General features: G+C 54.0%; 2 protein-coding genes and 1 non-coding gene across 8 annotated transcripts; 2 read left to right on the top strand and 1 right to left on the bottom strand.

The window, feature by feature from the left end:
- The first annotated feature begins 87 nt into the window (after positions 1-87).
- Npas1 (neuronal PAS domain protein 1) lies at positions 88-17,259 on the top strand. Of its 6 annotated transcripts, none has more exons than XM_063252950.1 (12): positions 88-755; positions 1,606-1,822; positions 2,227-2,462; positions 8,432-8,505; positions 8,718-8,807; positions 9,793-9,958; positions 11,005-11,120; positions 11,417-11,577; positions 11,995-12,101; positions 12,503-12,650; positions 13,556-13,650; positions 14,102-17,259. In XM_063252950.1, the coding sequence occupies exons 2-12, from the start codon at positions 1,713-1,715 to the stop codon at positions 14,548-14,550; spliced, it is 1,752 nt and encodes a 583-aa protein (XP_063109020.1). In that variant the 5' UTR covers positions 88-755; positions 1,606-1,712; the 3' UTR covers positions 14,551-17,259. The 6 variants fall into 6 exon arrangements, with proteins under 6 accessions (XP_063109020.1, XP_063109018.1, XP_063109019.1 ...); XM_063252948.1 differs by having other exon boundaries at positions 1,667-1,822; XM_063252949.1 differs by having other exon boundaries at positions 1,670-1,822.
- On the bottom strand, positions 14,719-16,677 carry Tmem160 (transmembrane protein 160). Its single transcript, XM_003464694.5, has 3 exons — positions 16,470-16,677; positions 15,347-15,439; positions 14,719-15,059 (listed from the first exon to the last, which is right to left on the bottom strand). The coding sequence occupies exons 1-3, from the start codon at positions 16,675-16,677 to the stop codon at positions 14,794-14,796; spliced, it is 567 nt and encodes a 188-aa protein (XP_003464742.1). The 3' UTR covers positions 14,719-14,793.
- A 2,467-nt stretch (positions 17,260-19,726) lies between the features above and the next one.
- LOC111755399 (small nucleolar RNA SNORA2/SNORA34 family) lies at positions 19,727-19,863 on the top strand. The gene has a single exon (XR_002789951.1). It is a non-coding gene; the product is annotated as a small nucleolar RNA SNORA2/SNORA34 family (small nucleolar RNA).
- The last annotated feature ends 5,053 nt before the right edge of the window (positions 19,864-24,916 follow it).

Below are 24,916 nucleotides of genomic sequence, written 5' to 3' on the forward strand. Positions count from 1 at the left end.
TTTCCCCCTCGATCCAACCAGGGGTGCTGCCCACGCTCTTCGGGAGCCTCCCCCTCCTAGACCTCTCCATTTCTGTTTCCACATTGGGGTTTCACAGGGGCGTTTGCTGGCGAGACCCTGGGCCCTGCGCCAGGTGCCTAGCAGCCTGAAGGCGGGATTCAGTCCCTCGGAGGGGCATGGAAAGGAGACCCCTCAACCCTGGTTCTGGAGCCCCTGAGACCTGCGTTGGAAACCGCCCCCGCGCCAAACTCTGGCCTCCAAACCCGGCGCTGGCCTCAGCGGGGAGGCGGTGCTGAGCCCGAGTCCTCTTCTGGAGAGCAAGGGACTCAAGGCCTGGATGGACCTGCAACCCTGCAGGGGGCGCCGCGCGGGGGTCCGGTGCCGGGCGCCCCTCTCCCTCGTCCGGGACTGCAGGGGCGCGGAGCTCCCGGGAGAGCCGGGTTCCAGATTCCTCCCTAGTGCTTCTGCGGTGTCGCAGCTCCAGAGCTCCGACCACAAGCCTCTCCTGACCCCTGATGCCGCCGTGGGATGAGGGATTCAGACCCCAGATCTGCAGTACTCCGCTTGGTGGCCACGACCCCCTAAGGCGCGAGCAGGGGCGGAGTCTCGGTGGGCGGGGCCCCAGGCCACGCCCCGGCGCTGTCCTCGGTCTCCAAGTCTGCCGGGCGGCTAACGCCGAGAGCCGCTCGCCGCCCGGGGTCTATGGCGCGGCCCCCTGCGCCGCCCGGTCGGCCCCGAGCCTGCGCTTCGAACAGGTAGCTAGGGGGCCGGGTCCCGCGGGAGGGGACGCCTGGAGGCTCAGCAGAAGGCGCAGGGACCCCTGGGTGCTGGAGGAGTGGGGAGCTGCAGCTGTGCGTCCTGGGGGCTAAAGTGTGAGGACGCTTGGATCCCCAAGCTGGCAAAGGGGCGCCAAGGAACCCAGACTCCAGGCAATGGGGCATCCATGTGGAACCCTGGCTGAGAGGCTTGGGGTGAGGGGGCAGGAAGCAGGGAGCACCACCTGATCCAATCCCTGGTTCTAGGCGACCTGGTGCTCGGGTACAGGGCGCCCTTCTCCAGGTGTGGGGTGTAAATGGGGGGCGCCGCGGGCCGAGGCGTCGGAGGCTGGGGCACATGCTAGGATCTGCAGGGAGGAAATTGGTGGCCGAAATTTGGGGGCCAGGACACGTGGCACCCCCCAAGGGACTGGGGGTGGGGGGTTCCCCAAGCAGGGCGGGGGGGCCCCTGCGCTCCGCTGTTTCCAACCTTTTGAGTCCCGCTTGGGAAGGAGGTACCCCGCAGGTCTGGGGGTCAGAGATCAGGGGGCTCGGGAATGCGGGACTGGGCCGCTGGGCCCCGAGGCACCCGCCCGCCGCCAGCTGGCTTGGCGATGCCTGGCACGCAGCGCGGTGCGATCCGTATGCGCGCCGCGTGCGCCCATTGGTATGCGGGAACCGGCCCGGCGCGGGCGTGCGGCGGGCGCTGGCGGCCGGCAGGCGGGCGCGAGGGCGGGGTCGGCGCTGGCCACGTCCTCGCCAGAGCCAGGAGTGTGTCGGTGCCCAGCCATGGAAGGGGAAACTGAGGCACAACCAGTCCGGCTCTTCACTGGACTCCTGGGCTCCACAGGGGCCTCAGTTTCCCTAAAAGGTCTTCCCGGGGCACTAAGCGCCGCCCCGACTCCTCCCAGCAGCCCGAGTCGCGCGTCCTCGATCCCGCCTGACCCGATTCCGGAGATGGCGACCCCGTGCCCCGGTAGCGAGGTCAAGTGTGGGGTGGGCCGCGGCGCCAGCGTCCCATGGGACTTTCTGCCCGGCCTGATGGTCAAGGCCCCGCCTGGACCCTGGTGAGCACGGCCCCGCCCCTAAAGCGGAGACCCCGCGGCTTGGGCACCCCTCCCCCCAGCCTCCTGTCCCGCCCCTCGGCTGGGATTTCCCACCCTGACCTGTCCAGATGCCGGTCCCCTCTCACGGGATTCCACCAGCGATTCTGCAAGCGGGTCGTGGGGGCGCACGCCCGTCATCCCAGCCATCCGGTGGCTGAGGCAGGAGAATCGCCGCGAGTCGGAGATCATACTGCGAGACAGCGCGAAGACCCTAACTCAACAACACAAATTATTCCCCATTCCTAACCCAAGGAAGTCAAACTCACACCCCAGGTTCTGTCCCCACCACGGCCCTAAGGTCTGCCCCATCCAGAGGGCCAGTCGCTCTGCCCGCCCGCGACGCCTCCTCCGTGCCACCCGCCCAGCCTGCAGGCGCAGCGCAAGGAAAAGTCTCGCAACGCGGCGCGCTCGCGGCGCGGGAAGGAAAACCTGGAGTTCTTCGAGCTGTCCAAGCTGCTCCCGCTGCCGGGCGCCATCTCCAGCCAGCTGGATAAGGCGTCCATCGTGCGCCTCAGCGTCACCTACCTCCGCCTGCGCCGCTTCGCCGCGCTCGGGGCGCCGCCTTGGGGGCTGCGGGTCCTGGGGGCCCCGGCCGGGCTCGGTGAGTACGCATGCGCGGCGCCACTCCCCACCCTGTTAGCTGCGGGAGTTGTGCGTCATGGGTGGCAGCAGCTTTCCAGGCCTCGGTTTACTCATCTGTGAAATGGGCACGCGAGTAGGGCGATTTTGTCAGTTTGAGGCTAAGTAGGATCCAGCAACAGGGATCACGCCACGAGGAATGCTTTTATTTTATTGGGGAAGGTGAACCGTTATTATTACGAAAGGAAAAGTTTCACGGAGGAGCCAGGCCTCCCTCCCACTAACGGGATTGGGATTTGGGCTTGAGTTTTGATTGTCTGAGATTGGAACTCTGTACAATCCAAGCTGGCCTCAAACTCACAGCGATTCGATGTGGTGGTGCGCGCCTGTCATCCCTTCCCCAGCACTCGGGGAGGCTGAGGCAGGACTACCGCAAATTCAAGGCCAACCTGAGCTCACAGTGAATTCAAGGCCAGCTGAACTGCACAGTGAGACCTTGTCTCAAAAAAAATCAAATAAACCCTCACAGCTGTCCTGCCTCAGCTTCCCGCGTGCTGGGAAGACAGGCGTATGTTCCCACGCCGGGTCCACTGTCTAACGGGCGAGAGACCCCGCTCCCAGGACTGCGGGGCCTCAGAGGGGTGGCAGGGAGTGTGGAGTTCCCGTTTGGGGGAGCGGGAGAGGTAAAGCAGGGAGTGGGGGCTTTGGGAAGGCTCCGGGGCCTGCGCGGCCTTGGCCACGCGCCGGTTCCCTGACTTCCCCCAGGGGACCGAGCACAGGCGACCTTGGCCAGCTCGGAGCCGAGTCACCTGTGTCCGGTCGCAGGTGCTGCCTGGCCCGCGATTGCGTCTGGCGCCGTCCGATGGCATCGCTCGGGGTCCCGGCCCCGGAGAGGCGGCCCTGCTAGTGGCCGGCGGGATCGTGGCCCCGGTAGTGTGTCGAAAGACAGGCGGTGGCAGGGTGGCGGGGAGCTCTGGTGTCTTCGTCGCTCAGACTGGATCCCTGACACCCGCGGGTGCCATTGTCACCGTTATCGCTTCTACTTGGTGTCTCCCTGCGAAAGGTGTCGCCGGCGACCGGGGCAGGGCACGCTGCGTCCCAGGCTGTGCCCAGCGCAGGGAAAGGGTGTCCCCGGGGTGGGGTTGGAGGGGCTCCAGTTCCCCTCGTGCCCTGGCCCCAGGGGAGGAGGGGGGAGAGAAAATAGCATTGATTAAGCCCGCAATAAATCACCATTTAAATTTAAATAATCGGCCTCGCAGGCGGTAATTAGGCGAAATGACTGGCGCGCAGAGAATGCCGCATTAGCGCGGCTGATTACTGCCATTCCCAGCAACACGTGCGCCGCGGGGGATAAACATCTTGTCTATTGTCCCGAGCTGGGGAGGGGCGCTGCCGGAGCCCCCCTTACCTGGCTGGGCACCCAGAGGCTGCTGGTGAGGTCACAGCACAGGGGTGACATGCGGCCACCTTCAGCCAGCCCCGTGTGGTGGCCAGGACGGCCAGGAAACCGAGGGAGGTGACCCTGCGGGGTCCTCAAAAAGACACCAAGCATCTGAAAAGACAGGATCCCTAGTGTCCTCCTCAGCCATAAGAGCGATAGTATAGACCGGGGTGTCAGTGCACACCTGGAATCCCAGCAGTTCGGGACGCTGAGGTGGCAGTATTGTATGTTCCAGTCCAGCCTGGGCAGCTTATGATTTAGCAAGACTCTGCCCCAAAATATGAAAATTAAAAGGAGTTGGGTATATAGCTCAGTGTGAGGGTTCTGGTTCATTCCTAGTACTGAAAAATTAAAATAAAATAGGTAGAGTGCGTTTTCCAGATGCTAGGCCCAGCACTTCACACAAAGCACCACTGGATCTGCAGAAACCCCAGAGGGTAGGTCCCTTATGGTTCCCATCACAGACACAGAAAGCTGCGACCCAGCCAGAGGAAGCTTTCTGCCTAGGACACACAGTCCTTGGCTTGCAAGGCTGCGCCCAAGCCTAGGTCTCTGGTCCCTCTGGCTGGACAATAATTGTTCAAGTCTAGCCATGGGCCTCCAACTTGGCAAGGAGTAAGACTCCATCTCCTGGGCAGTTTCTTGTCTCCCCTCCCCGCACATCTTCCACAACAATGTTCACACCATTTGTTGGCAACAGTCAGTGTCCCTGTCCCCCAGGATGGACCTTCTGCCCTCCCCACATCAGCCAGTCTTTTTTTTTTTTTTTTGGTCTTTTTCATTTTTATCGGTATCAGGGATTGAACTCATGACTACCTGCTTGCAAGGCAGGCGCTTATGCTGCTGAGCTAAATCCCCAGCCCCCGAGTCTTTTGCTTTCTCCAGCACCTGTTTTGACAAGCATATCTCTACCACAGGGCCTTTGCACTTGCTCCGCCCAGCACCAGGGTTGCTTTGCTCAGCAGGCTTCTCCCCAAAAGGCCCTGCCTGCCTCCATAGCACCCCACCACCCCACCCCAGTGCCTCTCCTGCTTGCTGACACTGCTGGAGTCTCTCCTCTCCCATTCATCACTTATGAGCCTCCAACTGTGCCTGGGCTCTGTACATAGCTGCTGGGTGAGTGTGGACACAGGTCAGGTGACATCTTAGATCACAGCTTGGGCACCACTCTTAGAGGAAGTGACCTGTGAGCTGAGATTCCATTCCAGGGGTGAGTGACAGGGCACTGTCCATGCAAAGGCCCTAGGGCCACCAGGCCCACTTGCTTGGTGCAGCTGCCACCTGGAGCCTGTAGAGGTTGGTGGTGGAGGTCAGCAAGGACAACCTGTCAAGGACTGGTGGTGACCCTACCGAGTTCTGACCAGGGAGGGGCAGACCAGGCTGGGTCGTGGCAAGAGCTGGTAGAGGTGGGGATGAGGACACCCAGGTCCCTGGGCTTGCCAATGTAGCTCCTGTGCTAGAGGTAAGGGCCCCGCAGGTGGGGTGGGGGGTGCAGGGCCAGCGTCATTCACAGTGGTGTCAAGGATTAGGTGCCCACTGTCTGCTAGGGAAGTGCCTTCTGATCTCACTGCTTCCTGCCTGGGTCACAGATGGGGCTGGGGACAGCGGAGGCCACCTCAGGGGGATATCCCTCCCCACCTCCCTGCACTGGGCGGGTCCTCAGGGTGCTTGTGTGACCTTTGGGGCTGGGACTTGCAGAAGGAGGCGGATCCAGGTGGGGTGAATTTGGAGGATGGGGTGGGGGGGCTGGAAGTTGAGGCAGAAGCCTGGTCAGGAAGACTGCAGCTGTTCGTAATCGCAGGCAGAGCCGGGTCCCTGTCACGGGGGGACGGGACCACGCGTGGGAGCAGCAGGCCCCAGCGCCCCAGCCTGCCGAGCCCATTAATGCCATTAATTGCGGCAGCTCAGTCTGACCCGGGCTGATCCTAGAAGAGGGAAAATGAAAGAATTAGCAAAAATGACAGGGGAAAATTGCGACAATTAGCAGGCAGCATTGTTCCCGCCTGTCACCGGGCGGCTGGAGCTGCATCTCGGGGGAGGGGTCCCCCTCAGCCCCTCAGTTATTGTTCCCGCAGCTCTCTTGAGGAGAGGCCTGGAGAGCCTGGAGGAAGGGGATGCCAGAGGGGCGGCCTAGGGCTTTGAGGCTATGGTGGAGACAACAGCACGTGCTAAACCCAGTCCCCAGGCTGCACACCTGGGCCCCTCTGTCTGCTGAGCTGACTGGGTGCTCCTTGCAAACCCACTTCACAGTGGAGCAAACAGAGGCACAGACAGGGCTGGGCAGGGCAGCACAGGAGCTTGACCTCAGCCTGCACCCTCAGCCCAGCAGGAAGCAGGCACTGAGGACCCTGAAGCCTGAGTCCTTTTCTGGCCTCACCAGAGCACCGGATCTCCCTGGGAAGGGGGGGTCCATCCTCTGCAGGGTAGGGGTACTGGGGGGTCCCAGTTGTGGTTGGGCTCCAAGACCCCCTTGTCTCTGCCAATCTCCTGACAGGCTGGGGGCTGCACCGCCTGCCTCCGTCTCCTTTGTAATCTCTGTCTCCGCATCCTTTCCCTCTCTGCCCCTGTTTCTCTGTTTATGTCTCTATCCCTATCTTTAAAAAAAATAACTGAGGTAAGATTGGCCACTTTAAGCTACTCATATTGGTGCAGGCCTATAATGCCAGCATCCTGGGAGGCCGAGGCAGGAGGAGCCCAATTTTGAGCCCCTGGGTAATTTAGTGACTTAGCAAGATCTTGTCTCAAAAAAAGAATAAAAATAAAGGGCTGAGTGTGTAGCTCAATGCAGAGTCCCGGGTCAATCTTGGAACCACACAACGAACAAAACTGGCCATTTTGCTCTTTTTGTGAGACAAAGTCTTGCTATGCAGTCCAGGCTTGAACTCCCTTATGTCACTCAGGTTGGCCTCAAACTCATAGCAGCCCTCTTGCCTCAGCCTCCCAAGTGCTGGCATGATGATGTGCAGCCATGGTTGGTGAAGATTTACCATTTTAAAATGTGCACACCAGGGGCTGGGGATTTAGCTCAGCGGCATAAGCGCCTGCCTTGCATGCAGGCAGTCGTGAGTTCGATCCCCGGTACCGATAAAAAGGAAAAAGGCAAAAAAAAAAAAAAAAAAAGTGCACACCAGTGGCATTCAGTGGGGTCCATCACAGCCCTCTATTCCAGGGCATTTCTGTCACTCCCAGGAAGAGTCCCCAGGCCTGCCAAGCAGCTGCACCTCCTTCCCACTGTGGTTCATGTACCACATATGTGCCAGTGCTGCTGCTTTTTTTTCTTCAATGCTGGGGACTGAACCCTGTGCCTTGAGGTCTTCCTGCCTCAGCTGCCCAGAGTGCTGAAATGACAGCTCATGCCACTGGGCCCACCTTCAACCTTCCTTGGTGGGGCTGGTGCTGGAACCTAGGCCTCCTGCATGCTGAGCCCCGCTCCCACCCCAGCGATCCACGACCCGTCCACTGGACAGTGGGGCCACTGGGCTTCATTTCCACCTTTTGGGTGTAGATGTGCATGGGCCTGCGTTTGTTTCAAGCCTGAATCTGGTGCGTTGCTTCTGCTTACACATCTAGCAGAAGGGTCGCAGGCTCCTGTGACAACCCCGCGTCTACTGGGTGCCTGGAGAGCCCGCTCTCCGCACCGCCTTGGTCCCGCCCACCGCCCTCTCCAGCAGCCAGAGAGGATGCATTTCTCCGCCACCAGCACTTACTTTATCTCTTTATTTTCCATTCATGGCCATCATGGTGGGAGTTAGGTGGCGTCTCACTGTAGCTAGGATTTGCATTTCCCTAGGGACTAGTGAGACTGAGCATCTATCTGTGTGCTTATCGGCGGCTTGCACATCTTCCTTGGAAAAAATGTTTGTTTCACTTCTTTACCACTGTTTGCTGTTTTTCCTTTTTTTGTGGGGGGAGGGGAGTACTGGATTGAACCCATCCTCCACACAGACTCACTTCCTCAGCTCTTTGTGTAGTTATGTAGTTGTTTTGCCTTTGAGGGTCTTGCTATGTAGCTCACGCTGGCCTTGATCTCACTGTGTAGCCCAGGTTGGTCTCAAACTCACAGCGATCCTCTTGCCTCAGCCTCCCAACGGCTGAATTACAGGTTGCAGGCTCTCAGGCTCTTTAACGCCATCTAACCTACAGGACCCCAGCAACAGTCTCCATTTGTGTTTGTTCGTTGCTTGGTGATCATCTACCCGGGCATCGAGCCAGGCAGGGGCAGCTGAGTTGTGCTGATCACTGCTGTGCCCCCAGCACTGCCCAGCACAGGACAGGGACAGTAGGGTTCAGGCAGCTTGTGAGGATCCCTCTCTATGCCCTCCTCTGTGTATGCGTCTTTGTTACCCTGTCACTGGACCCCACACTTCGCATGCCCTCCCCACATCCCAGCCCATCTCTACTGAACCCTGTGACCCTGGGTGCCCCAAAGTACCCCAAGGTAGCCACAGGCCGGGAGGAACTCGGGAGGTTTGTGGGACGGCTCGTCAGGATCGCCCGCGGCTGGGTCCGCCAGACCAACCAGCTCCGCGCACCCTTCCCTCCGCCCGCAGCCCCCGGCCGCCGGGGCCCCGCAGCTCTGGTCTCCGAGATCTTCGAGCAGCACCTGGGAGGACACATCCTGCAGGTGAGGCTCCGTCGCCATTCTCTGCTGCCACCCGGTGGCCACTCTCGGAATCGCAGCCTCTTCTTGCACCCATGCGCAGCGCGCGGACGCTGTGCCCCCTGTCGCCTGCCACCCTGGTTTACTGCACCCCCAGGGGAGACCCAGACTTCAGACCCGGTCTTCCACTGCGGGTGGAATCCTCCCTATTCCTGCCCCGTTTTCCCCGACTGCAGTCCCTGGACGGCTTCGTGTTCGCCTTGAACCAGGAAGGAAAATTCCTGTACATCTCCGAAACCGTTTCTATCTACCTGGGTCTCTCACAGGTAAGGTCCCCCGCGGCTGCTGTGCCCGCCCAGGCGGTGCACACCTTGCTCTCTCCTGGTCCCCGTCCCAGCATGGAAGGAAAAAAATGGATCTGTGGTTCCCAAAATCTATTCCCTGGAATCCCACGTGACACCCTGGTGGCTTGTCATGGAGAAGGAGGTTGTACTGGGTCAGTTTGGGGAAAGCAATAAGCTGAAAAATAAGTTCAACAATGACTGGATGGCAAGATGCAAGATATTTGCCAACACTTGTTCTTTTTTAAAAGTTTACAAATTTTGTTTTCTTTCGGTACTGGGATTGGACCCAGGACGTTCACCTGAGTTATGCATTTCCCAGACCACCCACCCATCCACCCACCCATCCACCCATCCATCCATCCATCCATCCATCCATCCATCCATCCATCTATGTGCTTGTCTATTTAAGACAAGGTCTACTAAGTCGCTAATTGCCCAGGCTGGGTTCCAGACCCTCCTGCCTCAATTGTTCAAGTGCTGGGATCACAGGTGTGCGCTATCATGCCCAGCTAAGGAGGGGGATCTGGACCAAGAGAAAAGGGAAGGAAAGCGGTTTATAGGGGCAAGGATGTGCATAGAGAACTATGCGAAGGGTCTGAGTTCAGCCCTCATACCAAAAACAAAAGATAAAAATCAAAATATTGTTGTTATTGTTTTTGTTTCCTTTTTAGTGGTACCGGGGATCGAACTCACGACTGCCTGCTTTCAAGGCCGGTGCTTATGCCACTGAGCTAAACCCCCAGCCCCCCAAAAATTGTTTCAATTTTTTAAAAAAGGGGAGGCTGGGGATTTAGCTCAGCGGCATAAGCGCCGGCCTTGCAAGCAGGCAGTCGTGAGTTTGATCCCCGGTACCGATAAAAAGAAAAAAGACCAAAAACAAAAAAAGACAAAAACCAAAACTAGCAGAAAGGGCATTGATTCTGGGTTGCACCTCAGCCGCCCCTGCACTCCCTTCTGTCGCCGACAGGTGGAGCTGACAGGCAGCAGCGTCTTCGACTACATCCACCCCGGGGACCACTCTGAGGTGCTGGAGCAACTGGGGCTGCGGGCCCCGACCTCCGGCCCTCCCACCCCGCCTTCTGTCTCCTCTTCTTCCTCCTCTTCTTCCTCGCTGGCGGATACCTCTGAGATTGGTAATGCTTTTTTATTTTTTCTTTTTGAAACAGTTTCACTTACAGCTCAGGCTGGCCTTGAACTCACTTTGTAGCACAATCTGGTCTCAAACTCAGCAATCCTCCTGCCTGGAGACCGGTGATTCTAAGGGTCCCCCAAATTATGAAGCCTGAGTGTGACTGGGGGTGCCAGTTACTTTGCATAGAGCTAAGCCTGCTTTGTAAAAAAAAAAACAAAAACCTTTCCTTGAGTTGTGCATAAGCGAAGCTTTGTACAACAAACCAGAATCAGTAAGAATCAGTTCCCTAAAATCGCCCGAGCTCCCTAAAATGCCAGGCGCCCCCAAGACATGAACTTTAGAAAGACCTCTCTGGCTGCTGAATAGGTGGGGTGCTTAGGCTTCCCGGATGTCCACACTTGCACTGGATCCTGACCTCAAACCCACAGCTCAAGTCCACTCCGTTTTAGGGCGCAGCACGGAGAAGCCAAGCAAATCATCCAGGTCCCACAGCCATAGCCCATTTACCTGACTCCAGCACCTGCACCCCCAGTCCTTATCTGCAGTGGGAATTTCCACCCTCCTGGGGATGGGACGCCTTCTAGTTCAGTGTTGGGGCCTTTGAGGCTCTCTGTCCTGTAGACAGGGCCTCCCTGCACTGGATTTGCTTAGCATTTCAGCAGTGGCTAGGGAGGTGTCCAGAAGCCTGCAGCTGCCTGTGACAGTGTGGGGCACGGGGTCCTCTGTGAGCAGCTATGACACCACAAGATGAGGGCGCAGAATCATCTAGATTTGGGAGTTTGATCTGTTGCTCTTCCCGGGGCCCCTGCTCTGTCACAAGCCTGATGCTGGAGACACGAGGTGGTGACCACAATGGGAGCCCACCACTACCCTGGGAGCCCAAGTCTTAGTAGGGAGACTGGGCTGTCCCCAAACAGGTCCCGAAGCCCAGGAGTTAGTGCATGCATCGAGTGTTAGAACCTCTGGGGTTCCTGGCTTAGAAACATCGTGGGGAGAAGGTGGGCGGCATCTCCTCTTTGGGGCATATAACCACTTCTCTCACCCCAGATGCCAGCCCTGCCGAGGCGCCCCCTTTCGCCCAGGTCCAGGAACGCTCCTTCTTTGTCCGCATGAAATCCACCCTCACCAAGAGGGGGCTACATGTCAAGGCCTCGGGGTACAAGGTGGGTGCCTGGCTGCTAGAGAGTTCCTGCCAACTCTGTCCTATCCTGGAGTGTAACCAAGGGAACCAGACTGGTGATTTCATTGGGTGCTGTAATTTAGGGAACTGGGGGCCACACGCTAGCCTCTGTGCCCCCAACTGTGGGTGATGGATGGAACCTGGCCCACCTTGCCCCTCCTCCAACCATGCCACCACGGCCCCTGGCTTCCCTAGCCAGCCCACCAGCCCGTTGCCCCGCCTTCCCCATCAGACACCCCCACCGCCTCCCTTGCTCCTCCACCAATTTCAGCCTCTCAGCAGGTCATCCACGTGACAGGGCGCCTGCGCGCCCGTGCGCTGGGCCTTGTGGCCCTGGGCCATACGTTGCCCCCAGCCCCTCTGGCAGAGCTGCCTCTCCATGGACACATGATCGTCTTCCGCCTCAGCCTGGGTCTCACCATCCTTGCTTGTGAGAGCAGGTACCGGGGCTGGGGGCTGAGGCAGGTGTGTGTGGGGGGGTGCCCGGGAGAGCCTCATTCTATGGGAAGTCAGGGCCAGCGTGGGTCCCAGGTTCTGCAAGCTGAGGAGGCGGAGCCGGTACAGAGGCGAGGGGAGTGACAGCCAGGCTTCCCAGCCTTGCGCGGCCCACCAGGGCCATGTCATGCTGGGGTCTCTGAGTCTGCAGAGCCCCACCCTTCGCAACCCGTCTCTCCTCTCTCTTCCCTGCTGCTTCGCCTGCACCAGGCACTGGGCACTTGGCGAACTAGTCCTGGCCTTGGGCCCTGGACATGCTCACAGCCACCCTCCCAGGGACGCTATGATGCCCAGCATTGTGGAGCAAGGCCTTGTGCTCTGAAACCAATTCAGGCTCCTCCCCTCTCGCCCGTCACCTCCAGAGTCAGTGACCACATGGACCTGGGGCCCTCAGAGCTGGTGGGCCGCAGCTGCTATCAGTTTGTCCATGGACAGGATGCCACCAGGATCCGCCAAAGCCACCTGGACCGTGAGGCCCATCCCTGACACTCATCTCTGCTGCCCTGGCCCCAGGAAGTCCTTCTTCCAAGCTGGCCATGGTCCTTCCTGCTGCACCTACAGCTCGAGGGGCCTGGTCAGCACCGGAAGATGCTAGAGGACACTGAGCCCTGGCTCAGCATGGGGGCGGGCTGTGGGGTCTCAGCGACCCACCCTTCAGACTCCACGAGCCCCATTGCCACCTAGTTCTGCTTCCTCTGACTTGCTCTCCGTCTCCTTCCCTGCGCATCTGGCTCTCCTCACCTCTCCCTTGCTGCCTGCCGCCGGCCTCTCCCCCTGACCGCCCTTTCTGCTGGCCTCACCCTCCCTGGCCTCTCCTCTCCTCCATCTCACCCCATCCCTTCCTGTCTCTCCCGCCATGTCTGGGCCCAGTGCTAGACAAAGGCCAGGTGATGACTGGTTACTACCGCTGGCTGCAGCGTACGGGCGGCTTCGTGTGGCTGCAGTCCGTGGCCACTGTGGCTGGGAGCGGAAAGAGCCCTGGGGAGCACCACGTGCTCTGGGTCAGCCACGTGCTCAGGTGACAGTCACAGGCCGTGCTGTGCCCCTCTTGGGGTGGGTGCCCTCCAGGGGCAGGACACGTAGATGGGAAGGGAGCAGGAAGTGAGAGCAGAGGCTTAGAGGTGCAGGGGGTAATGACAGTCACTGCAGGGAGAGAGGCAGGACAGGGTCACAGCAGTCTCCAGTCCAGCACAACGGTCTAGACTCAACTCTGGGGTACTGGGGAGCTATGGGATGCTCTTGCCATGTAGGCCCAGAGTGAAACAACTCATGGAGAGAAGCTGAAGCTGTTTGGGAGGCTGAGGCAGGAGGATCAGCAAGATGGAGCCCAGTGTGGAAAGGGTACTGCCAGCAGGGGGCCCAGCAGAGTCAAAAAACCAACACCCTGAGCTGTTCACAGGAGGAACAGGAGCAAAAAGGGCTGGAGGTTAAGTGCTCAGAGAAAAAAGCTTGCAGATGGCTGTTGGGCCTTTTGTCTCAGGAGAACTGGGGAGCCATGGAAGGCTTTAGAGTCGGAGTCATGATTTTTGGAGTCTCCTTGCTGCTGTAGAGAAGGGGGCCAGGGAGGAGGCCAGGGCAGGTCTTGGGGAAATGCCAGACTCCAAGGCTACAGGAAAGGGACAAGGGGATCTTCTGCCCAGGTCTCTGGATTTGCCTGGGAGAGGGACAGTAGTTTTAGAAGGAAGATGCTGAGGTCAGGCAAGCATGGGGCATCTTGGAGAAACTCAGGTGGTGGCATCCACGTGGCCAGTGGCTATGGCCTCAGGAGAGACAGCCAAGCTGGGCTAGAACAGCATCTGGGTGAGGGGTGCCTGCCCTCAGTGAGGGAGTTGTGCTTCCTGCTGGTGTCGTGTGGGACAGGAGGGTCACCAGAGTCGGGTGGCCAGGAACCCATAGCTCTCAACCTTATCCTCTTCTCACCAGCCATGCTGAAGGTAGCCAGACACCTCTGGACACCTTCCAGCTTCCAGCCAGCACCATCTGTGAGGACGTGTCCAGTCCCGGGTCAGAGCCCACTGGTAAGATCACCTCCCTGCCCCCACTGTCCTTGGTAAGCCCAGATGGCCCTTGGGAGCTCTGTCCAGCTGTGAAGTCACCAGCCCATGTGGCCATGCATGTGAATATTAAAAGTGCATTGTTGGATGTGATGGTGCACACCTGTAATCCCAGCACTTGGAGGCTGAAGCAGGAGGATCACCATGAGTAAAAAGCCAATTTGACCTTGCCTTACACAGGATTTCTTAATCCCTGCCTGCCTGACAGTTCAGGCTGAGGGTTCTGGGCTGTGGGGCCCAGTCCTGCGCATCCTGCTCTGATATCAGTGGCAGCTTCCACTGCCTTTGATAATCAAGAATGTCCCCAGCCACTGCCAAGTGCTGACAACCCTGAGTCTACCCACTGAGCACAGCTGCAGTCAGGGAAACTGAGGCCCGGGACACCCACCAGTCCATCGTGATTTCTTTCTTTCAGACGGGGGACCTCCGGCAGAAGGGAAGCAGGCTGCTCCTCCAGACCAGGATGATGACCCCCAAGTCCGGGCTAAGCACATCAAAGTGGAGCCTCGATCGCAGGAAGCCAGGGGCTCAAAGGACAGCGGGGATGAGGAAGCCACCGAGCAGCCTCGAGCAATGCGACCCGGGTTCACGTCCGTCATCCGGGGTGCACTGCGGCCATGGGGCCCTGAACCTCCTCGAGACCCACCGCTGTCCCTGCCACCGTCACTGCCACCCGCTCTGCTGCCTGCGGGCTTCCTGCCGCCGGTGGTACGCGACCTCTGCGCACCTGGTGCCATCCGCTACGCGCCCGCTGAGCTGGGCCTTGTGTGCCCACGCCTGCCCAGCGCCTTCTGCCCCACACTGGGCCTGCCCTGTTCTGGGCTCGGGCTTGCAGGCCCCAGAGCACAGCAGAAGGGGGACTGAGGACCGCGGGCCCCCCCCCCATCCTCCATCTCCTCCCTCCTCCGTCCCGCTCCGCTCGCGCTCTTCTTCCCTCCCCTCCCCCTCCTCCTCGATGCTCTCCATCGCCCCCTCCAGGCCCTGTTCTCCAATCGCGCCTTCCCCAAGGAACAGGAGCCACCACTCTGAGTCTGGAGTCTGGAGCTCGGGCAGCTCAGTGTTTAATGTCCCAGTCCTCGGGCCGATCTGTCCTCACAGCCCTGCTGCTCACTCTGATGGAGGCCGGCTGGCTTCATCGGGACCTTCGGTGGTGGCTGCCCCATCATCATCGGGCACCAGTTCTACGTCGAGCTCAAGCTGGCCCATGTAGAGGCCCACGGCGCAGGCCCACAATAGGCTGGCAGCCAGGACTGCACTCACACCAGCGGCTGCGCCCCCCAGCGATAGTTGCATGGGCCCACGCAGCGAGGCCAGTCCCACAGCGTAGGAGGCGCTGCCCCACACCACGCACAGGCCACCCAGCAGGAAGAAGCCTGCAGAGAGGGAGAGGGAAAAGGGGGTTGGAGGGGTCATCAGCTCCGGCAGAGAGGCCAGGGAACAAACCCAATGGGGCAGGCACAGCCATCAGGGTGTCAATGTCTTGGGGGGGGGGGTCTGGAGCCAGCACCCTCCACCCCCTGGCTCTGGACACCGGATCTCTAAGAGGTAGCATTAGACCCATGTCCTGGGCCACTAGTGGCAGCCAGAGGATGATGCTTAGGGTCCACACTTAAATTCGGGCCCAGAGCACCCTCAGTCCCTTGAAGGGGTCAGCACTCACCATAGGCAGCTTCCCGTCCCATGTCACTTTGCATGAAGGAGATAACCCCGATGCCTGAAGCCAGGAGGCCATTGCGGAACCAGGACAGGAAGGCTGCAGAAAGAGGAAGATGGGCGTCAGCCCAAGCACTGCCCCCAAAAACCCCCTTTGCCCAGTCAACCTGAGGGGCTTTTCCTTTTCTCCGTACTGTCCAGCCAACAGGCCAACCCACTCCAAATCCCCATCTCTTCCAGGAAGCCCCCACCAAAGGCCCCATAATCTCATCTTCATCTCCGAACTTCCCCCTCAATTCTCCAACACCAAAGATTCAACATGACTCTGTGGAACCTAGAGGGCGATCTAGAGCCAAAAGTGAAGAACCCTCTCTCTCCAAGTAGAAAGGCTCCACGGGGGCCATCTCGGCCAAGCCGTCTCCCCAAGTGTAGCCCCAGCCTCCTTTTTTCTCAGACCCTTGGGACACAGCCCCCACGCAGGCCTCTCTCAGGCATCCGCCTTGATCTCCTTCAAACGCCACTGTCTCCTACAGTATAGGACCAACTTAAAAGCGCCTACATGTTCTCCAGTTCAAATCCCCTACTCTATCCTTAATCCCACCGCCCTATGGGTTCCGATCTGTCAGCCCTCCCACCCGAGGCTCCTCCCCCAGAAGCCTCTTCTTCCAATCAGCAGAGAGTCTCGCTCCTATTGGCTGCGCCCTCCTCCAATCCAGAGCTCCCCATCTTCTACTGGGAGCTGCATTCTACTGTGGCCGGAGTGGTCCTCTCGGCCACCCAAGCGGGTCCCTGTAGCGGGGAACCCCTTACCGTTAGCTGCCCAGGAGAAGTCCCCTCATCGTGCATGCGCAATTCTGCCAGTCGTCTTCCTAGCCGAATCGCCTGCCCTGCTCCCCACTGCGCCCCGCTGGCCCGGACCCCACCGCCTTTCGCACAAACCCCTGTCCTGTGCGCACAGCCTGCACCCCTGCAGTCAGCGTCTCTGCGCGGATACGGAAGCCCCCGTCGCCCCGGTGCCCGGGCCCTGCCTCCAGCAGCGGCTGCAGCCTCGCGGCCCGCATACGCGCTCGGCACGCTCGGTTGCGGAGTCCCCGCTCCCACCCGGCTCGACCCCAGCCCCTGCCACGGACCTGTCTCGTGAGCCTTCCGGAGGAGCCAGGCGTCCGCGCGGTCCAGCTCGGACACTGCGGGCGGCGAAGCTCCGGCGCGGGGACCGTGACCTGGGGCGAAGGATCCCCGCGCGCCCCCGCTCCGGGGCCGCTGTGGAGGCAGCAGCGAGCCCCGGAAGCGAAGTCGGGCCAGGCGAGCGACCCGAGCCCACCACCAGCTGCCTCCCATGGTTCACACTACGGGCCACCGCGCGCCGCTCCACCCCATGGGGCGCCCGTAGGCTGTCACTCACATCACTCAGGCGGAGCGGCTCACTATTGGTTGCTTGCCCGCTACTCAGGCCCAGTAAGTGTTGTCCATTGGTCAAAGCGGCGGTGGTTTCTTCCTCTGTCATCTATGCCGGTAGTGCGCATCCCTCCTCGCTTTCGCCTCTGGACTACAAGTCCCGAAGGTCAGCGCCTTGGGGAGAAGGCGGGCTTCAAAGTCCCGGCGCGAGGTCTGCTGGACTTGTAGTTTTGTTTTGTTTGGAAATGTAATCTTAAAAATGACTTTAGGACCGGGCATATTCAGCGGCACAACGACTGCCTAGCAAGCGCGAGGTCCTGAGTTCGATTCCCCGTACCAAAAAGCTCTTTAATGCCAGTGACCACAAAACAAAAACTCCAGGTTCTTAAAGTGCAATAAAAACCGCAGAGTACCCAGACAGGAGAGTAAAACTCACCAATAATCTCATCAATGAATGGTCCCTATTTTGTTGTATTACTGTATGATTCTATGCAGAGATAAAATAAAATGCCGTTTGACAAATTACTTTTTCATATAACTTTACTGGGAACATTAACTTGGGTCATTGCACATTTCTCTTATGAATTTGTTTTTTGTTTTGGTACCGGGGATCGAACTCACAACCTCGCGCTTGCCAGGCATCTATGAATTTTTTTGTAATTTTAAAGATGGTGAGGTTACCGGGCGTGGTGGCGCACGCCTGTAATGCCTGCAACTCAAAAGGCTGAGGCAGGAGAATCACTGAGTTCAAGGCCAGCTAGACTTAAGGGAGAGGTGAAGGGGAAAGGAAGAATCGCAGCGCAGTTTGGAAACTCGCTTAGCGGGCAGAGAAGTTCTAAATAAACCCCTGCGGTCCTTCCTTAGTCTAACCCTCGGGACGGAAGCGCTCAGAGCATGTCCATTGCCCTGGATGGGACCTTGGTGGCCAGGAGCTGGGCCGGCTGCTCTCCTAAGAAGGTGGGAAGTTTTCTCCAATAGGGAGAGAGGGAGGTGACCCTGAAAGGTCACGTGGGCCAGGACAGGCCTGTGGCTTGCAACCATGTGGCTTGCAGGTCGGTAGTTTGAGAGAGAAGGGGAAATACTTGAGACAGACACATTCCTCACGTTCTTGTCTAAGGATGCTGTTGAGAAGAGAAATAAACTGTTTAACACCAGAAAGGATCAGAATAGGAGAAACAAATTCTCCATACAGAGGTCGGTTTATTTATTTATTTATTTTTAGGTGGTTTCACTGTGCCCTTCAAAAGTGGCTTTGAACTCACTTTGTAGTCCAGGCTGGCTTCGGATTTGCAGCAATCCTTCTGCCTCAGCCTCTAGAGTGCTAGGATTACAGGCTTGTGCCACCATGACAGGATTAACTTTATTTATTTATTTATTTTTAATTTTTAGAGAGTTAAGTGGGTTTTTTCTTTTTAATTTTATTGATACACTGTAGATGTACATAATGTAACATTCATCAGTGAATTTGTATCTGTATATGACATATCTTGATTCCTCTTTTTTTTCCCCATTTCCCTCCCTTCCCTTCAACCCCTTCATTTAAACATTTTCTTCCCATTTCCCTATATCTATGATACATTTTGGTCCTTATTTACACTTTTGGTTTCTCACACCATAAAACCATGCAATATTTGGACATGTGTATATGATTTCTTTCACTTATGAGTATGGTCTCAAGGTGCATCCATTTACCTAGGAATGTTTTAGGCTTATCCTTTCTGGCAGAGTAGTACTCCATTTTCTTAAAATATATTTTTATTTCTTTTTCTTTTTTTAATTGGTATCAGGGATCGAACTCACAACCACACATTTGCAAGGCAGGGGCTTATGCCGCTGAGCTAAATCCCCAGCCTTAAAATATAATTTTAAAAACTCACATCTTCTTTATTGATTCATTGGTTGATGGCCATTTGGGTTGCTTCCAAGATTTAGCTATTACAAACTGTGCCACTATAAACACGGGTATGTGTATATCCCTGCGCTATGATGCTTTTAATTCTTTTGGGAACATACCTGTTGGGAGCTGTGGAAGCTGGAAATTGACCTAGCACATGATCCAGATATGATGCTACCAGAAAACACAGAGCCCCAGGTCAGCCACCTGAAAAAGTTGCTACAGCCCAGAAAAACAGCAAGCTCCTAGACAATCCAAGCAGTGGGTTGCTGGGAGGGGCTGAAATTGACGTCATCCTTCCCAGTATGTAAACAAACTTGCTACAGGGTTGAGCAGTACCTTTCCTCACCTCAGGAGAGTAAGGGCTCCCCCTGACCCCAGCTTTGTCTTTTCTTTATTTTTCTCATCCTCTCATGGTCCTTCACCCCAAGAACCTCAGGGGCTGCACTAGGTCTTGGCACATACTAAGAAGGGGAATAGCCAGGTAGAATGGGACCTCTAGTCCTAGTTTTTTGAGGAATCTCCACACTGATTGTCACAGTGACTGCGCCAGCCTACAAGCCCCTCAACAGTAGAGAAGGGTTCTTTATTCCCTACAGCCCTACCATGGATTTGTTATGGGTTGATTTCTTGATAATAGTCATTGTTTCTGGATGAGATGAATCTCCGAATTAATGTTTTTTAAAATTATGCTTTGTTTCGAGACAGGGTCTTGCTATGTAGTTCAGGCTGACCTTAAGCTCACTATGTAACCCAACCTAGCCTGGAACTCATATGATCCTCTTGCCTCAGCCTCCCAAGTGCTGGGATTATGGACCTGTGTCATCACAATGCATGGCTCAGCATTATTTTAATTTGCATCTATGGAATGACTGGTGATATTTAACATTTTTCCTTATATTTATTTGTCATTTCTATTTCTTCATCTGACAAATATATGTTCATTTTAGATACCCATTTTTGAATCAGGTCCTTCCTTAAATTTGGGGGATCAAGCGGGGTGGTTAGCTCAGCGGCATAAGGGCCTGCTTGGCAAGTGCAAGGTCCTGAGTTCAATCCTTGGTACAAAAAGGTTTTTTTTTTTTAAATTTGGAGGACCTGGCCCTGAATCAAGGCCAGCCGCTTTCTGACACTGTTGGTTTCAAGGAGGAGCCTAAAGAGATGTCTTTCTATGGTCGGTTGGCCATTTCAGAACTTGGGCAGTGCAATGTTCATTTCATTAGAAAGAAACAGTTTAGAGCAACCCCACCCTCGCCCTGGGTGAGCAGCGGTGAATTTGGCAGGATCTGGTGGCCCAGGAAAGCAGCCACCAGTGGTGTTTACTGGGACCTGCAGCATGCTGGGACCTGGAGCACCAGGAAACCAAGCACCCCCTTCCCCGCTGCCTGTTTTGTTGAACTTCAATATACATGAAAGTATGGACAGCTATTTTGAAGAGAACGAGAGACTCTCCGTGGCCATTAGTGACTTCCCTGTTGACTGGTTTGGAAGACCTAAAACACCTTCCTCATTCTGTTTGGATCCGTTTTACTCCATTGCTTTGTATGAATTCTCTGTATGGGGAGACGTGGACAACTATTTGGAAGAAAATGAGAGACAATGTGATAGACAGTGAAGATCTCAGGTCGTCTAGCTTTGAAATTTACATCTCATACATTGCTTTCTTATGTCCTATTTTGTTCTATTTTGTTGTGTTTAATTTTACCCCTTTTAAAAATTGAAAACTTTTAAAAACTAAAAATAAAAAATATTTGGAGGAGCTAATTTCTTTTTGAGGTTTTTATATCTAGATATTAGTCCTTTGTCTGAGGAACAGCTGGCAAAAGTTTTTCCCATATGTGGGTTGTCTCTTCACTCGTTCAGTGATTTCTTTTGCTATGCAAAAACTTTTTAATAAGATGAGATCACAGATGCTGATTCTTTGTGATATTTCCTGTGGGATCAGGGTTTTGTTCATAAAGTCTTTCTCTATACCAATGTGTTCAAGAGTTCCATCTATTCATGGCTCAGTGGCATGGTGCCTGCCTGGCAAGCATGAGGTCATGAGTCTGATTCCTAGTATCCAAAAAAAAAAAAAAAAAGACTTCTATTTATTCTTTTTTCTTTTTTTCTTTTTTTTCTTTTTTTTTTTTTTTTATGTGTGTGTGTACCAGGGATTGAATTTATAACCTCAAATTATGGCATTGAGCTAAATCCCTAGCCCTCTATCTCTTCTATTTTCCAGCACATTTAATGGTTCTATTTTAAATTTTAGATTTTTAGCCAGGTGTGGTAGTGCATCCCTGTAATACCAGCACTTGGAAGGCTGAGGCAGGAGTATCATTGCAAATTTGATAGCAGGCTTCCTGGTGAGCCCAAAGCCAGCCTGAACTGCATAGCAAGACCCTATCGCAAAAAAACAAAAAAACAACTTAAGAAAAACAAATTTTAGATCTTTGATCCATTTTAATTTAGTTTAATGCATGGTAAAAATATGAGTCTAGTTTTTTGACATGTTTTTCCAGCACCATTTATTAAAATGAGTATCCTTCCAGTGAAGGTGTTTGACTCATTTGTCAAAGATAAAGTGGTTGATTGTATTTGGAGCTGTTTCTGCATCTTCTAATCTATTCCATTAATCTTCAGATTTGTTTTTTGGTTTTTTGTGTGTTTTGCCAGTACCATGATGTTTTGATCACGATAGCTTTGTAGCATAATTTCAAGTCAGAGATTGTGATACCTCCCGTCTTGCCTTTGTTCCTCAGAGTTGATTTTGCTATTCTATGTCTCTTTTGGTTTCAAGTGAATTTTAGGATTGTTTTCTCTATTTCTGTGAGGTATGATAATGGTGATCTGGCTTGCATTACATCTGTATAACAATTTTCACTATATTAGTTCTTCCTACTGAAGAACAGGTATTCCACTTCCTGATATCCTCTTCAATCTCTTTTTTCAGATTACTGTAGTTTTATTTTTTAATGAGTTAAGCCTGTTGGTATGTTTTAGGTATACATAATAATCGCATTCATCGGGCTGGAGATTTAGCTCAGCGGCATAAGCACCTGCCTTGCAAGCAGGCAGTCGTGAGTTCGATCCCCAGTACTGATAAAAAAAAAGACAAAAAAAATTAAATAATTGCATTCATCATAGGGAATTTGTACCTGTACAGGATATAACTTGATTCAATAGCCATGCTGGGGTTTAGCCTAGTGGTGGCTTAAGTGCCTGCCCTGGCAATCTCGAGGTTGTGAGCTTGATCCCCGGTACCAAAATAAGTAAATAAGTAAACAAATAAAACATAAAAATCAATAGCTTTCCTATACACAACTGAGCCTGGGGTTTTAGCTCAGCGGCATAAGCACCTGCCTGGCAAAGGTGAGGTTGTGAGTTTGATCCCCAGTACCACAAGAAAAGAAAAGAAAATTACAATACTTGATGGTGTGAGAAACCAAAAGTGTCAGTAAGAACCAAAGTATATAAATGAAGTAGGGAAAGCACAGAGGAGAAAAAGGAAGGGGAAAGGGGAAAAAATGGAAACAAAGCTTTTGTAAATGGGGAGGGAAGAGGGATTGAAGGGAGCACAGGAGAATGGGGAAAAAACCAAATTATATCCTGTGTCAACTTTGTATCCAGCTACATGGCTCAATTTGGGTTTTTGTTTGTTTTAGGTACTGGAGGTCCAATTTACGACCTTGAACTCTCCAGACAGGCACTTGTGCCACTGAGCTGTATCCCTGGCCCCCTTGCAATTTGGTTATTAAATACTTTTTTTTTTTTTGTCTTTTTACTTTTTATCGGTACCGGGGATCAAACTCACGACTGTCCGCTTGCAAGGCAGGCGCTTATGCCGCTGAGCTAAATCCCCAGCCCTTGGTTATTAAATCTATAAGTCTTCTGGTGGAGTTTTTGGGGTCTTCTATGTAGAGACCATGTCATCCACCAGTAATGACGATTTAACTTCTTCCTTTCCTTCCTTATCCTTTTCATTTTTTTCTCTTGTCCAATTGCTCTGGCTAAAGTTTTCAGAACTGTGTTTAACAAGAGTGGTGACAGCAGACGTCCTCCTCTTGTTCCTGATTTTAGAGTAAAACTTTCAGTTTTGTCCCTGTAGTATGATGTTGGCTGTTGGCTCCTCATAAATGGCCTTTATCAGATTGAGATAAGACCGTCTATTCCAATTTTTGGTAGGGTTTTATCATGAATGGGTGCTGGACTTTGTCAGATTTTTCTGCACTGCCAGCCCACTTGGAGAGCAAGGAAAATTTTCACAGGTGCGGTCCCAAGGTTAAAGCACACACATGTGCAAGACATCAGCAGCCACAGGTAGCGTGGAACGAGCAGAGAGCCAGAAAGAGCATGCAAGAGAGCTGCCTGTGTCCTTTTATAATCCTTATACACGTTGTAATCTCATATTATATTCTTGTATAGTGCAGAACCAGTGCTGTTCCTGTGCTGTTACAGTTACACAACTGTGTCCCACTGTGCACCTGCACTAGACAGTCAGGGTCACATTTCCAAGTGTCCTTAGATGCTCCTGAGTTTTGAAGCAGTCTGAGAGGGTCCCCACATGCATCTTTTTCTTTCTTTTTTTTGTACCTGGGATTGAACCCACAACCTTGCACTTACCAGGCAAGCACTTAAGCCACTGAGCTAAATCCCCAGCCCCTCCACACGCATCTATTGAAATGATCATATGGTGTTTGTCTTTGGTTCTGTTAATATGATGTTACATTTATTGATTTGCGTATATGGAAGCATCCCTGCATCCCTGGGATGAGCCCTACTTGCTCAATCGTGGTGTACAATCTTCTTGATGATTTGCTGCAGTCTGCTTGCCAGTATCTTATTGAAGATATTTTGTTTGTGTTCGATTAGCCTGCAATCCTCCTTTTTGGTTGAATCCTTCTCTGATTTTGGTATCAGGGTAATGCTTGCTTCCAGGAATGAATTTGGAAGTATTGTTTCCCTTTCAATTTCGTGAAAGGGATTGAGAAATAGCAGCATTAGGTCTTCTCTAAATTCCTTGTAGGATTTAGCAGTGAATCAATTAGGGCCTGGGCTTTTCTTTGTTGGCAGGTGTGGTGTATTAATTAACGGTCACCTCGTAACACCCAGCTGAACTGAATCAGCGTGGTGCTGGGTGTGGAAGGCCCACTTGAGGATCGTTGCCAACAGCAGAGAAGGAGAACTGATGGGGAAGATGGTGCTGTGGATGCTCCTGGAGAATCTTGTTACACTAGCATCCTGATAAGAACTCATCTGGTATCCTCGGAGGCTTGGGACCTTGTTGTTTCTGAGGATGGCTGAAGTTCTTTTCAGGGGAGCTCTAGTGCTTAGCTTGAGCTTTCCTCCCAGCTCCAGTGCAGACCCCCCAGCCTGCTGGCCCAGACCTTCACCCCGCTGGTGCAGACTTTTTAGCTTCCACTGCTGACCTTTGGATCTTCCCAGTGCAGATCCTCCATACAGACTTGCAGGAGACATTGACGTGGGCTCTAGACCTCCAATTGGCCTTGTGGAGGACACTGCCAGGGGTTTCAGGCCTTCAGCTAGATTCTTTGGGTCTCTAGTGTTGTGGACAGATCTCTTGCACTCTTGCATTTATTTTTCTTTTTTCTTTTTTCTTTTTTCTTTTTTTTTTGGTGCCAGGGATCGAACTCATGACCTCGTGCTTGCCAGGCAGGCGCTTAAGCCACTGAGCTAAATCCCCAGTCCTGCATTTATTTTTTTTAATTTTTACTCTTTGTTTTTTTTTTTTTTTTTTTTTTTTGTCTTTTTGAGACAGGGTCTCTCTATGCAGTTCAGAATGGCCTTGAGCTCACTCTGAATCCTAGGCTGGTCTCGAACTCGCAATGATCCTCCTGCCTCAGCCTCCTGAGTGCTGGGATTACAGGCATACACCAACATGCCAAGCCAGCAGTAGGTTTTTAATTTTATCTTCAATTTCACTGACTGATATTGATTTATTTAGAATTTTTGCATCTTCTTTTTTTTCCTCTTCTCCGTGTCCTTGAAATTTTTTTATTTGTGCATCTCCTTAATTCAACTTTGGTAATTCATATGTATCTAGGAATCTGTCCATTTCTTGTTTTCCATCTAATTACATACAGATTCTTGAAGTAGGTATTGATCTTCTGGATTTCTGCAAGATCTTTTGTGAGTTTACCCTTTTCATTCTTCATTACATGGATTTGAGTCTTTTTTTTTTTTTGTACCAAGGATCAAACTCATGACCTTGCACTTGCCAGGCAGACATTTATGCCACTATGCTAAACTCCTGACTCCTTATTTGTATTGTATTGTAAGGTACTG

The sequence above is a fragment of the Cavia porcellus genome, unplaced genomic scaffold, assembly GCF_034190915.1.
Source record: "Cavia porcellus strain 051 isolate PalLab524CR breed Dunkin Hartley unplaced genomic scaffold, mCavPor4.1 scaffold_7, whole genome shotgun sequence".
In the NCBI taxonomy this organism is placed as follows: Eukaryota; Metazoa; Chordata; class Mammalia; order Rodentia; family Caviidae; genus Cavia; species Cavia porcellus.

Excerpts from the sequence above, each read along its gene's own strand:
- Npas1 (XM_063252945.1), top strand. The coding sequence starts at position 1,545 with ATGGAAGGGGAAACTGAGGCACAACCAGTCCGGCTCTTCACTGGACTC. Across the intron at positions 8,808-9,792 it reads TCTACCTGGGTCTCTCACAG|GTGGAGCTGACAGGCAGCAG; the intron begins GTAAGGTCCCCC and ends TGTCGCCGACAG. Across the intron at positions 12,102-12,502 it reads CCGCCAAAGCCACCTGGACC|TGCTAGACAAAGGCCAGGTG; the intron begins GTGAGGCCCATC and ends GTCTGGGCCCAG.
- Tmem160 (XM_003464694.5), bottom strand. The coding sequence starts at position 16,677 with ATGGGAGGCAGCTGGTGGTGGGCTCGGGTCGCTCGCCTGGCCCGACTT. Across the intron at positions 15,440-16,469 it reads CCGGAAGGCTCACGAGACAG|CCTTCCTGTCCTGGTTCCGC; the intron begins GTCCGTGGCAGG and ends CTCTTTCTGCAG. Across the intron at positions 15,060-15,346 it reads GGGACGGGAAGCTGCCTATG|GCTTCTTCCTGCTGGGTGGC; the intron begins GTGAGTGCTGAC and ends CCCTCTCTGCAG.